This window comes from Caloenas nicobarica, chromosome Z, assembly GCF_036013445.1.
Source record: "Caloenas nicobarica isolate bCalNic1 chromosome Z, bCalNic1.hap1, whole genome shotgun sequence".
Lineage (NCBI taxonomy): Eukaryota > Metazoa > Chordata > Aves > Columbiformes > Columbidae > Caloenas > Caloenas nicobarica.
In genome coordinates this window covers 23,564,596-23,577,317 of record NC_088284.1, presented here as the reverse complement: position 1 = coordinate 23,577,317, position 12,722 = coordinate 23,564,596, and the positions used below count along the sequence as shown (strand labels likewise).

The following is a 12,722-nucleotide window of genomic DNA, read 5'->3' as shown; positions in this document are numbered from 1 at the left end:
AAACAAGCACAACTTCTGCCAGCTTCTTACCACACACATGATGTATGACAGGATGGCCCCAGATGAGCCAATGAGTGCTCCAACAATGGTCAGCAAGTTGTTGTTCAGTAGGAAGCCCTCAGCACACAAAGCCCATCCTGAATAACTGTTCAGGACAGTAATAACTACAGGCATGTCAGCACCTCCAATAGCTGCTGTTAAAGTGACACCCTGGAAAAGGAAATAAAATACTTCAGTATAAGCTACAACTAAGGAGAACATGCAGAGAAGACAGTCTGCCTCCACCACTAAAAATAAATATCAAGTTACTTAATAACCTATTCAAGTATATTCAGTGTAGGAGACAACAAGCTGTGGTCTGCAGATAGGACTTAAACAATTCTGCCTTTTGAGAGAGGACAGAAAGTCATTCCACTGTCCTCATCCTGGGCTTAGTCACATACTTTTACTTGCAAAAATATCCTACCAGCTCCAAGGAACTCTTCTTACCATTAAAGGATTCATACTGAGCAGACTTTGCCAGACTCAGTTTACAGCACTGTAATATGCAGGGTAAATATTGCAACAGCTTGTGTGAGCGAATGGGGGAAGTTACACATGGGGATAATCTTACTAAGTCACCACAATAATCTGTAGATCTAGAGCTCTTTAATTATTTTAAGGATAACCTTTCCAAATAGTCTTTTAAAATATCAGTTTGTCATATAAAAAGGCTCCATTAAGTCACAGCTGCAAAAAGTAATTACATACGTGCATGCCTGTTCTCTGGAACAGCTAGATTTAGAGAAGTCAGTTGCTACTTGCTACTGCAAGTTAGCATACTGACTCAGGATGGTAAAATAGAATCATTAAGAAGGAACTTGCAAGGCTAAGGAACAAACTGCTTGTTTAACTTGTTCCACCTCCTACAATTCTCCAACTTACCATTATGGCTGAGAGCGCTGACACAGAACCTAAGCAAGTAATTCCTGTAGTGTAACTCGGATCAAGCATGTATGGAATCATTCCGCCAGCACTGGCAGCCAGCAATCCTGCATTCAATGCATGTCGGCCAGGCAACAGCAGTGGTGCAGAATTTAGGATACCTGCAATCAAATGCATATTCAGAGACTGACACATACATGCAGGAGAGCCTGTTTCTTGCCTTCAGAGAAGACCAAATATCTCAGAAAAAAAAAAGTAAAAAAGAAAAAGGGGCAGAAGATAACACAAGTTAGTTGAAGTTGAGACCTTGTGATGACTCGGTATTGCCAACACATTAAAACTTACTCTAGATACTGATGTTTAAACTCTCAAATACTCATGTTTAAACTCATTTTATTTCATAACCTCACTGAAAGGCTTCAGAATAGGTACAAAAATCTCCTCTTGAAAAGCTTAAGAAAAACAAACAAACAAAAACCCAAACAAACACAACACTAAAAAAACACAAATACCTTATTTCATTCTGGTCTCAAGTCTTTGCATGTTGTGTAGGACACTCTCTAACAGGAAGCTTTCAGCTGGAACTTCTTAGTACAGGTATTACCTCAGTCTCTCAAAAGCTGTGTGCTTAGAAAAATATGCCTATGCAGGTAACTCCAAATATAAACACTCCTGCTTTCAAATGCTTTAATACCACCAGGACTTTTAGTCACACAGACTTCACACAGCTTCTCACATTGGCAGAGACTTGAGGGGAAAAGAGGGTTTGGTATTTGTGTGATTCAGTTTAAAAAGACAACACGTATTTATTTACACCCTAGGCTTTTTTTTTTCTCTCCAAACAACACAGCAAAGAGTAAAAATAATGCAAGTTTATCAGTTACTTTTGGTGTAAGTAATTACTTATCAAGTGTCTCATTTAATTTCAGCTGAATTCAAGGGACAGCATGAACTGATGGCTTCAGGACTAGGAGTTAAAGTGTGTGACCTACTACTTCTAGTTCAATAGTCTAGACGAGCTTATTATTTCAGATCATGCTGATATGAAAATGCAAGGGAGGAAAAAAATAAAAACGGGAGGGCGGGCTGTAACAGGCAGTGAAGCTCACCAGGGACATGCGCACAAATCACTGAGGAGGTAAGATGGAGAAGAGAAAAAAAAAAAACCAAGAAGAAATAAATGAGTAACTACTTAGCAGAAATACATCAGAAATACATACTACTGACAAATCCTTCAAAAGATTATTAGAGAAGACAGCTTTCCATCCATGTCATGCTTCCTCCTTCAATGGCTGGTCTCATAAACACTGAAGAAAGCAAACAGATGTTTCCCAGAGGAACTATGGCAAAGCTAATAAAAGGATTAGTAATAGGAAGCTCTTAGCTGGAACCTCTTAGTACAGGTATTATTTCAGTCTCCTAAAAGCTGTGTGCTTACAAAACCAAAAACAAATGCAGTAAGAAAACCCTCAGGTGCATAAGGATTGGGAATTATTATTTAATTTAGACAGCATATTTACTAAAACAGCAAGAGGTATGGAGCATGGAGGTTGCACAGTAGGTAAACAGACAGTGAACCGAAAGGTTTAAAGTGAGGCTGTCTCTACTGATGCTGCAAACTACAATACCTACCTAAATGAAGCCTGCAATGCCAAGAACAAAATCCCACAAATATCAGCATTGGTCACTACATCTAGCAACACCAGGGTTTCAATTAAAATGTCTGCTCAGGAGTATAAAATTGTAATCATATATGTTCAATAAAACCAATTACAGAAACAGTGTCAGGTAGTGTCTTAGCAACACTAAACCACCACTTACTTCTAGAAAAGATGTATTGTGGGATGCTTACATGACTTGGTAATTAATAGCAGTGGTATGTCCAAGCACTGAAAACAAACCTTTCATAACTAAAGCTGTACACAAATTAAATAGAACTAAACAGAAAAAAGTACACTCATCATAAATAAACATACAAACTTTTACCTGATGCAAAATACAAAGTGTCTTTCCAGTTACACAGCAGTGTAAAGGCAGAGCTGAGCCCCAAGTGAGGAAAAAAAAAACCACAAAACCTTTAACAAATACTTAATTCTGAACAGAAGGTCTCACCTTGTAGTTTTCCATAAGCCACAAGAGAGCCACTGAAAGTCACTCCACCGATGTACGTGCCAAGGTATGCCACAACCTTGGTGAGGTTTGCAGCTGGATCAGTAGCAAAGTGAGGATATTCGATCATGTATTCTGCTACACAGGTGAGCACAGCAGCCAAACCAACCAAACTATGGAAAGCAGCCACTAGCTGAGGCAGATCTGTAATCTGGATGCGTTTTGCAATCGTCAAACCTATTGAGAGTTGAAGACAGAAGAGAAATCTTATAAAACACAACCGATCTGTGCAGGTAGAAATTGATGTATCACGGTTCAGTGTGCAATGCACACACACCCCTGAAAAAAATTGTTCTACACTAGAAATTGCTACGGCATTTAACTGAAATTGTATGTGTATGCGTATTTTGTGCAAAGAGGATATGATCGAAATTAGAGAGAAGATTAAAGCATATGTTCTTAGAAACATCACTAAATATTGAGAAATTCAACATTTTCTGTGATGAAAGCACAGTGTGAAAAATGGAACTTGGCAGTGTTCAGCCAGGAACTGAACAGAAGCATCAAGGTGGGCAGGTTCATTCACCTCTGCATACCCAGCTTCCCTAATAGTGATGATGTGCTCCTACTTTTCCACCAGTTTCCCCCATTCTTAGCCACATCCTGATGCATTAATAAAAGCCCTAGGACTTATAATTCTCTGTTCATGTATTCGCAGAATAATACACACAAGCCATAAATGTAAGTTAGTCAATTTACCTGTCAGCTATAAAATATACAGCTTGCACAAATGCACATATAGAGCATATATTGTTAGCTTATAGTATCATACACATACCTATGGTACCACCAAGTGCCATTGCACCTGACATCTGCGCCAACAATTCAGGTGAGGGTTTAAGGGCCCCAAGAGTTGCTGCTAAACCTCCTGCAACACCAATCATACCCAACGCATTTCCAAGACGAGCTGTTCCTTGGGTGGATAGACCAGCCAGGGCACCAACACAGCATAAGCCTGAGCCCAGATACATCATCTTTAAAATAAGAAAAACATCAATATGCATACATGAAGTAGAGAGAAATTGCGTAATCATTATAAAAACCTTTCTGGTTATTACACAAAAGGGTCAATTTCTCCAGAATCTGTGTTAGTCACAGCTCTTAACTGAAGTCAAAACTCTTGACTATGAGAAACTGTTGTACAGGTTGTGATTTTGGCCAATTAAAATGTGGTATCTAGTAAAACTTTACCCACCTTATGACCCTGGCTTATCTGCACTGTGAGTACTAAACTTGAGTCAATCAAATTTTCCTCATCAGTTCAGCAGCAAGTTTTTCTTAGTACAAACCCAACGCAAAACTGTCCTGTTCATTACAGGAATAGTTTCAGAATTTGCTTATGGCACATCTGAACTCCTGTTTGCAAAAAGCATAAACAAACTTAAATGAACTGAGCTGTACATATCTAGACAGTTGAAGAAACTCAAATATATCACAAGCCCATGGCATAAAGGTATGTTTGGATTCACCTTTCCAAACACAGAAGGCAACGCATACTGATTTTTTTCTTACTATTAAAAAAAATGCAAACGAAAGTTTACCATAAAAGGCACCATAGGTACAATTTCTGTACATCCCTCTATACTGAAATCTCATCCCATCCAGATGTCATACCTACTTTAACTGTGACACCAAGCTGAATTTTCAGAAACATTTAAACCAAAGACTGATTTCAACAGTTGGTCTAATATTTAAGCTGTAATTTAGGAAAACTCTCCACTAAATAAAGTACCTGCTGCTTTACAGGAAAAAAAAAAAAAGTTTTAAAATTTGCAGATTCAGCATCTGGGGTATAATTACAAGATTACAAGCTTAATCGATTTCAGATTGGCCTGTGGGAATATGTAGCTGATAAAAAGACCACAGCTGATTTGCTATGTACTCCTCAACAGAGTAAGCACTGAAGCAGCATACCATGCTGTGAACAGTGGGCTATGAGCCACAAAGTCATCTTCTTACCTGTTCAATATTATAGCCACCATTGAGAGCAGCTGCATAGCCTCCTACAAATACACCACCAGGAAGTAGGTACAAGTAGTTGTACTCAGGAGGATCTGTGGGACGTTTGAACATATCCAGCATTCTCTGGGTAACTAGAAACCCACCTGTCCAAAGCAAAGGAACAATTTTACAAACATAAAATCTGAAATTAAGCATATGCCAAGCTATAAGAGAAGTATTTGGTTAAACCATATTACCCAGGTCAGCAACTGACACCAATAAAGCCTCTGAAAAGCTGGTAGACTAGAAAACTACCTGAAAACAAAGGCATAATCAGGGTGAGATCCTGTTGGGTTTTTCAACCTTTGCAGGAAATTCATAAAAGGAGGAGCTGGAAAGCCATAGGACTTGCTCTGGCTCCATACTGACTGCAGGATACACCTTAGTTTATGACTGTGTCCTTTCCCTATCTATGCTAGCAAAAAAAAAGTAAGTCACATCGTTCACTTTCTTATCTTTTTTATTTCTGAAGCTTGAGCAAGCAGAATTTTGTTCTATGACACCGGTATATTTTTCAACTAGAAAAAGGAATACAAGGACAAATGCAGTACTGTCTTGGGATTTACAAGAAAAGATATTTCATATAATCATCACCCAAAGGATACTGTAAAACAAAAACATACATTTAAATGCTTCCCTAAAAAAAGGTTACACCACAGAGTGTGCAAACCAGATAGAATAACTAATATGGAAAATTGGGGGGGAGGTGGTTCTTTATTGATGGATGCTCTCAGATCCTTTTCCTAGAATAGTATTTCTGGAATCTATTAAAGAGCTACAAAAAGTAAACGAATGATACAAGTGCTTTAAAGTTACCCTTCGGTGAAAACCTAGCATTCATACCTGCAATATTGACTGAAGAGATAAAGGCCGAAAGCACTGCTAGACTTTGAGGAGTGTTTTCAGGGAGATAGTTTCCTCCCATTAACACCAGCCCACCGACTGCAGTTAGTCCTATTTAAAATAGAAAAAAGTGTTACTGAACCTTAAAAAGCTCTATACCTATAGCAAGTTTCCTTGCAGCTGTCAAACAGAAACCAGTCCACCCTACACAGTAGTATTTAAATGAAGACTACCACGGTCATTTTCAGAAACACAAACATGTTTCAAAAGAAAAAAAAAAATTGTGTATATGAATATAGTTTTGAAGTTCAGTGCCTGAGGCACAGAGTTGGCTTCCAAGTGCTTGTTTGATAAAAGAAACTTTGCTTTTAACAGCCAGAGTAGATCAGACTCATACATGACCTGTCATATATATACACACACGGATACATAAAATCTTACATATTTATATAGTTAGGAATCTTACAGGAATCTTAGGAATTTTTTCTTTTTCCCCCCTCTCTCAAAAGACATAGTTTGAGGAGAGTAGAAAAAAGAATGCAGGAAATATGAAAGACAAGTTATTTTCAGGGCAATGTTTTGGAGAGATGGGAAGAAAAACATATTCTATAAAAGGAGAAACTGCAGCACTCCAAGTAAAACTTTAAAGCAAACAGGTTAAGAGGGGAAAATTACTTATAAAAATTAAAAACATACATCACCACTTTTGTCCTACTTTTGGAAAAACGTACTCTCAGAGTCAGCTAGTTATGCAAGTAAACTCAGACATGCAAAGCAGTAGTAGGCTCTCTGGCATTTTAAAAGGCGTATCAGAAGACTTCTGTCTAAATTTTGAGTAAAAGGAGCTGTGCCTACTTCAAACAGAAGATAAGCAATTGTGTGACAGCTGCTTACCTGAGATAGCATTAGTCACTGACATGAGTGGAGAGTGAAGAGCAGGAGTCACACCCCATACTGTATGGTACCCCACTATTCCAGCTAGGCCAAATGTCGTCACCATTTGCGTGAAAGCGTTATTAGGAGCTACAATGCCCAGTCCTAACATGCCAGATAAACCTAGAAGAAAAGCACAGCAAAACTTTTCTATAACTTTTCAATGGTTCTTACATTTAAACTTTGTACAACAGAAATCCAGTACTGAGCTAAAAGCAAAATGGAGTTTTGTGCACAGACTTCTTTCAAGATGAGCTGGATTATCTTTGTCAACTAGAAGGCTCTTTCAGTGCTAGTGTTTCTTTTACAGTAGAATATAAAGTCATAAATGTAATACACGTATCTTCGTCATGCATGCACACAAAGCAGCAAAGAGAAGTTTCTACACCAACACTAAATCCTGTCACTCTCCTGTTCTATAGCAAAAATGTAGAAGAGTCACAATCATGTTGAAATACTACTTGGAAGACGCAAAGCATGCAATATGAAGAACCAAAGTTAAAATTAAGAATACTCAGTTCGTTAGTTACATCATGCAGAAGTTCTAATGCACAGAATGACGAGAGCAGCAAATATTTATTTGTGAAGATAAATGTCCTATTCTCAGTACTTCAGTAGATTGTGGGCATTTAAGTCTCATACAATACATTAAAGTTTGAAGAAAGCTATGGCATTGAATTTATTCTGCTGCAAAGTATGAGCACAGTCCCCAAAATGAATCCTTCAGAATTTTAAGTATTTTACTGATATTTAAAGAAAGCCAAACACACATACATGCACACAGAATGAGTCAGTACCATTTGAAATGTTAACACTTTTAGTTAAGTTTCTAAAATTTTATTTTCCCTCTCAAAGGCAATTATTACACTATGCTGATTTTGCACTAGGATACACCAGCCAATCAATTGCTCTCCCAACTAGTTACTAAACTGAATCAGTAATATGAGGAGTCACTAAACAGTATTAGCCAAATGAGGAGCACTCTACACTGATTCTCCAACTCTGGAAGTTGCATACCTGCTGTGTATACAGATGCACTAGTCATAGTTTTTCTAAAAGGTGTGATAGTAGCTGCTTTTTCCGCTTCCAGCTCTGCTACAGTCTTCTGCTTCACAGGGGCTCCTTGAGGAATGTTATTTGGTGGTGGTGCTGGGAAAATCACCTTGCCATCCTGACAACAGACATTTACAGTTATCCCTGACATGGTAGATGCTTTATAATTAGAGGAGTCTACTCTCCTTAATCAGGTATGTCTTAACATCCTACACCCAATGCCACAGGAACATTTTCCTTTTCTGCACCAGCAGAAGTTTGCAAGGCTAGATGATCAGTGCAGCCTGACCAAGTTAACCACACTGGTTTACACATTCTTCAGACATGATTTAATATCAGTGTCCAAGAGCACCGGGAGGAACACAGCACAAGGCTTGAAAGCAGGAACTGAAACAAAGAGGTAAAGTTCCTTACATGGAAAACATTTATGTAAAATAAAATAGGGTATTGGTAATCGTAAAACTGACTACGGATCTGAATTGTAATCAAAGCCTGCCCAGATCTCAGCTGGGTACCAAGCATCGTATCTCACATTTCTTGCTGTTCTCCAGGACTCTCTTCCTGTTCTCCTCCTCATCTCTCCCACTTCAGTGGTCTGGGAGAGCTGAAGTCAATGCAAGCCTCCTCCAGGGTAGATATCATAAGCATCACAAAATGTTCGCAACATTATGCAGCAAAACTAAACAGAAGTGAATACCTCTTACCTAAACTGCAAATTATTATTTCCTCATATTTGCAGGAGAAGAGCCTATACTGGCCCATGCCCTAACTTTGTATTCTATTATTTCCTAATAGGGCTTAAAGTATCCTGTATATACTAGTTCCACCACTTTTTTCAGAAGTTACTCTTATAAAAATAAAAATATGTATGTATTAAAAAAGAATAATGTTTTTCAGGTCGTGTAGTAATGTTTCAAACATGTTTTAAATAACTATGTTTTTACCACATGAATACAACATGCAAATTTAATCTTTTTCCTGTTTTTCAACAGTAGAGATTAGGTATTTGTTTAACCATGACAAGACAAAAAGCAAAAACGTTTCTCTTAACAAAAAGGGACACAGGAATATTGAGCTGAATACAAACACAATTGCTCACACTGTCCATCAAGCCACATCTGAAGTCTATTGGCATGCAGTATCTTCGAATGCATTTTAAAGAGACAACACTGATAAATGTAAAAGTATGAATTCACAAACTAAGAAGAGAATATTTACTGAATTACCTTCATTACTACAGTTCCTCTAATAACATGATCCAGAGTCCCATAATCAAATTCATCTTTTGGATCAAAGTAGAAGTTCTCTTTGTCAGGACTAATAGCCTTTAGGAGTTTTATAATGTTATTGGAATACAGAGTACTGGCCTGAGTAGCCATTCTGCTAGGCAGGTCTGTGTAGCCAATGTGTGTAACACCCTGAAAAAGATTCAAGTAAAATATTAATAGATCAACCTCTGAAAAAGCAGCATCTTTTCCAATGTATCCTTCTGGAAATATATATTCAAATGGTTTCACTTATTTCTATTTTTAACCCCAGCTAAAACTGTTACCTGCAGCTCTAGTGTTATTAAGTTGGGGGAGGATTACTCACAACAGTTACAGAATTCAACATGGTCAAACCCAACACCTTAAATGCTATTAGCAACGAGCCTACACAGAGAGGAAGATGTATTGGTGCAAGAGCTTGCCTTCTCCAAATCCAACCAACCCCTCAGAACTTAGCTTCCTAAAGCAACTAGGTAATAGATTATCCTGCCTGATGCTTGGCGTCTTCTCAGTCCTTCTGCAGGGCACACTCTGGAGGCAACTTTCTACATGACAGAGGAGTGAAGAGAGCTTCCTCAGAGTGAGTTAGCTGTGCAAGTAATATGTCCAGTTTCACATTTATGTAAAGATGTAACATAATATCTCCACACTGTTTCAAGAACAAATGTGAGTATTCATGGCTATCAGGCTCTCGAGCTTTTGGAAGGTATGTATGCCAGCCTCAGCTTCCCACTCTTCAAGCAGGCTTGTGTTAAAACACTGCTCCCGCAACTTACAGCTAAGATCCCTGCATTTTTCTGGGAACTGTGGCTTCTTAATGCAATACTCCAGCACACTGCTAATAGTTCTGCACTGCTGCCCTTTTCCACAAATCAGTGCCAGTACACTATACCCAGGTGTAATACTCCTCTGACCAAAAGTGCTCCATATTAATTCTTCATGCAAATATCTGCTTATTTCTGTTCTACGTACTCTAATTTCAGCTTTTAAGCAATGACATCAAAAGCCCTAGAAAATCACAAAGCCAAATACGATGTGTGACTCCTGACATACACACACATAGCCCTGCTTGGATTGATAACAACTCTAGCTGCAACGTGTCCCTACAGGCTTCCCTAATCACAGTATTATGTCCATACATTACCCAATAACAGCCTTGCAAATCTGCTCTTTTAAATCTCATCACCCAACTATCTATAACTGCTGGTAGATTTCTCACAAGTACCAAAAATAAAACCCAAAAAGCAGAAAAACAAACTCTCAGCTGAGCCAATGAACACTGGAGCAAAATTAAAGTAGTTCAGTTCACAACAAAAATGCTTACTTTAATGAACCAATTTATGCTACTCCTAGTGTGCGCTACAAGTGGTTTGGAGACTCTATGGCAGACACACATGTTGGTGAAGCTAAAGACATACAAAGAGAGCAACCTCCTGAAGCTGAAATTATTCTGAGCTAAGCCAAAGACTTTGCACTGAAGTAAACTCTGACATAGTCTGAAGCTGTTTAGCTTACCAGTGACAGGACTGTTAACCTCCAACTGTGGGAGGTGATGAGCAAGTAGCTACTGCTACTGCTGTCTCTTCAGATAGATCAAGAAATAGACAAACCACACCCTCAACTCAGCAGAGACAAATCACTGGACTTGAAAGTCTAAGCAGTAACATTTCCATACTTAATAACCAAACTAACACTTGTTTCTTTAAAAATCTTCAAACTGTTGTACATAGAGATAACTAGTGACCAAATGCAAATGTAAAGGATTAATTTAACCCAAACAGCAAAATCAGCTACTCATTTTCAGCATGCACTTTACAAAACACAATGTGAATTCAGGCGAACTGAGAACGTTCTGCAGATTAAAATGCTCACCTTATGAACATACAGTTCTCCAGGCTTTGTAGTCTCAATGTTTCCCCCTGCTTCTGCAGCTAAGTCCACAACAACAGAACCTTCCTTCATTGATTCAATCATCTCTTTCTTAAACAAGACAGGAGCTTTTTTGCCTGACAAGACACAGTAAGTCAAAAACAAAATGCAGCTTTTTATCTGTAGAGCTCAGGATATGAGTTCTCCCCTTCTCTCTCTGTAAACCTTATTTTTATAAGCAAAATTTTCAAGTAATTGGTACCTAAGATGAAATGTCACAGTCAGTTTGTTTACATACAGAGAGAAGACATGCTAGACCATCTTGCTCCCAAACATAAAAAAGGTCTGCACGGGCAGTCTACCAAAGATGCTGGCGGTTCCGATTTTGTCCTCAGTAAACTGACAATATCCAGCAAGCCATAACAAACAGACAGAACACACACACTCAAAGAAGAAATGTCACATCGTAAGTTATCGAAAGACAGACGAACAATAAAAAGCACTAAAACCTAAGCTCCACCTTACCATGTTTGAATTACAAAAGACAGTAGTGTTTCAATTGGACTTGTTTCAGCGCACAAGCTACACAGCAGAAGTAGCAGTGATCCAATAAATACGCACATGAATTATATATTGTTACTTTATCTACTCCTCCTTTAATAAGCATATATTATGATATTGAGACAAAGACTGATAGTTTGTGAAAACAGAAGTTGTGAAAAAAGGCACACACTTTAAAACTTGGCATTTATCAGGGAAGGAATAAGGCACGTGCTCACACAGACGTAATTCACTACAACTCTGTTTCACTGCAGGCACAGCTCCAAAACATGCCAGCTTATGCAAGATAAATGAAAATTGGCATCTTGCACATAAAACGTACCTGGAATAAGTGCTGTAGTGATGATAATATCAACGTCTTGGCACTGCTTGGCAAAGAGTTTCATTTCAGCTTCAATAAATTCTTTGGACATTTCTTTAGCATAACCACCATGTCCCTCTCCAGATTCCTTTACATCTACTTCCAAAGGCTCAGCACCAAGAGACTTGAACTGTTCTAGAGCTGCAGCTCTAGAAAAATAAAATTGCATGGGAAGAAACAAACATTACTTTAAAAATCCACCACGTTTTTTTGTTCTTTTTAGTAGCAGTTATCAGACAAGAAATCTAAAACTTATCTAGGATTAAGGATACCATAACTCAGGCTCTCATCTAGTGAAAAAAGTAATTGCATCACAAATTTTAGGTCCCTAATGAAGACACTTCAAGAAGGAATGAAGACAGCTTACAGTTTCCTATACAGTCAGCAGTTGCTCCAAGAAAAGTCTCAAAGCTGGGAGCTTAACTGCTGACTAACTCTACTCACACATTTCTCTTGTCATGACTAGGCAAATCTACAGCGCAAACTTGATGCCTAAAACAGGTGTTAAACACACAACCTGTGGCCCTGTCTATAATCTGTGAAATGGCAAATACTAGTTAAGTCTTATTTTCACTGACAAAATTGGTTTGGGAGGGCTGGGGGGTGGAGGTGATATATCGGTTTATGGTTTGGGTTTTTTGGGTTTTTTTTACATTATCCTGTAAATTTGTAATTTATTTTGCATCACATGATATCACAGTAAATAATGAGAATAAGCTTCAGTATTAGGTGAACATTCA

At 38.2% G+C, this 12,722-nt stretch overlaps 1 protein-coding gene across 4 annotated transcripts in view; it reads right to left on the bottom strand.

Moving 5' to 3' along the window:
• Positions 1-12,722, bottom strand: part of NNT (nicotinamide nucleotide transhydrogenase) — a 45,074-nt gene that overhangs the window by 19,631 nt on the left and 12,721 nt on the right. For all 4 annotated transcript variants that reach the window (XM_065657137.1, XM_065657140.1, XM_065657139.1 and 1 more), the window contains exons 7-17: positions 11,944-12,131; positions 11,064-11,197; positions 9,150-9,341; positions 7,888-8,041; positions 6,832-6,993; positions 5,938-6,048; positions 5,053-5,198; positions 3,872-4,067; positions 3,037-3,270; positions 925-1,085; positions 31-210 (exon numbers count right to left, since the gene is read on the bottom strand). In XM_065657137.1, coding sequence (XP_065513209.1) covers positions 31-210; positions 925-1,085; positions 3,037-3,270; positions 3,872-4,067; positions 5,053-5,198; positions 5,938-6,048; positions 6,832-6,993; positions 7,888-8,041; positions 9,150-9,341; positions 11,064-11,197; positions 11,944-12,131 — 1,858 coding nt within the window. The remainder of the gene's footprint in view (positions 1-30; positions 211-924; positions 1,086-3,036; positions 3,271-3,871; positions 4,068-5,052; positions 5,199-5,937; positions 6,049-6,831; positions 6,994-7,887; positions 8,042-9,149; positions 9,342-11,063; positions 11,198-11,943; positions 12,132-12,722) is intronic.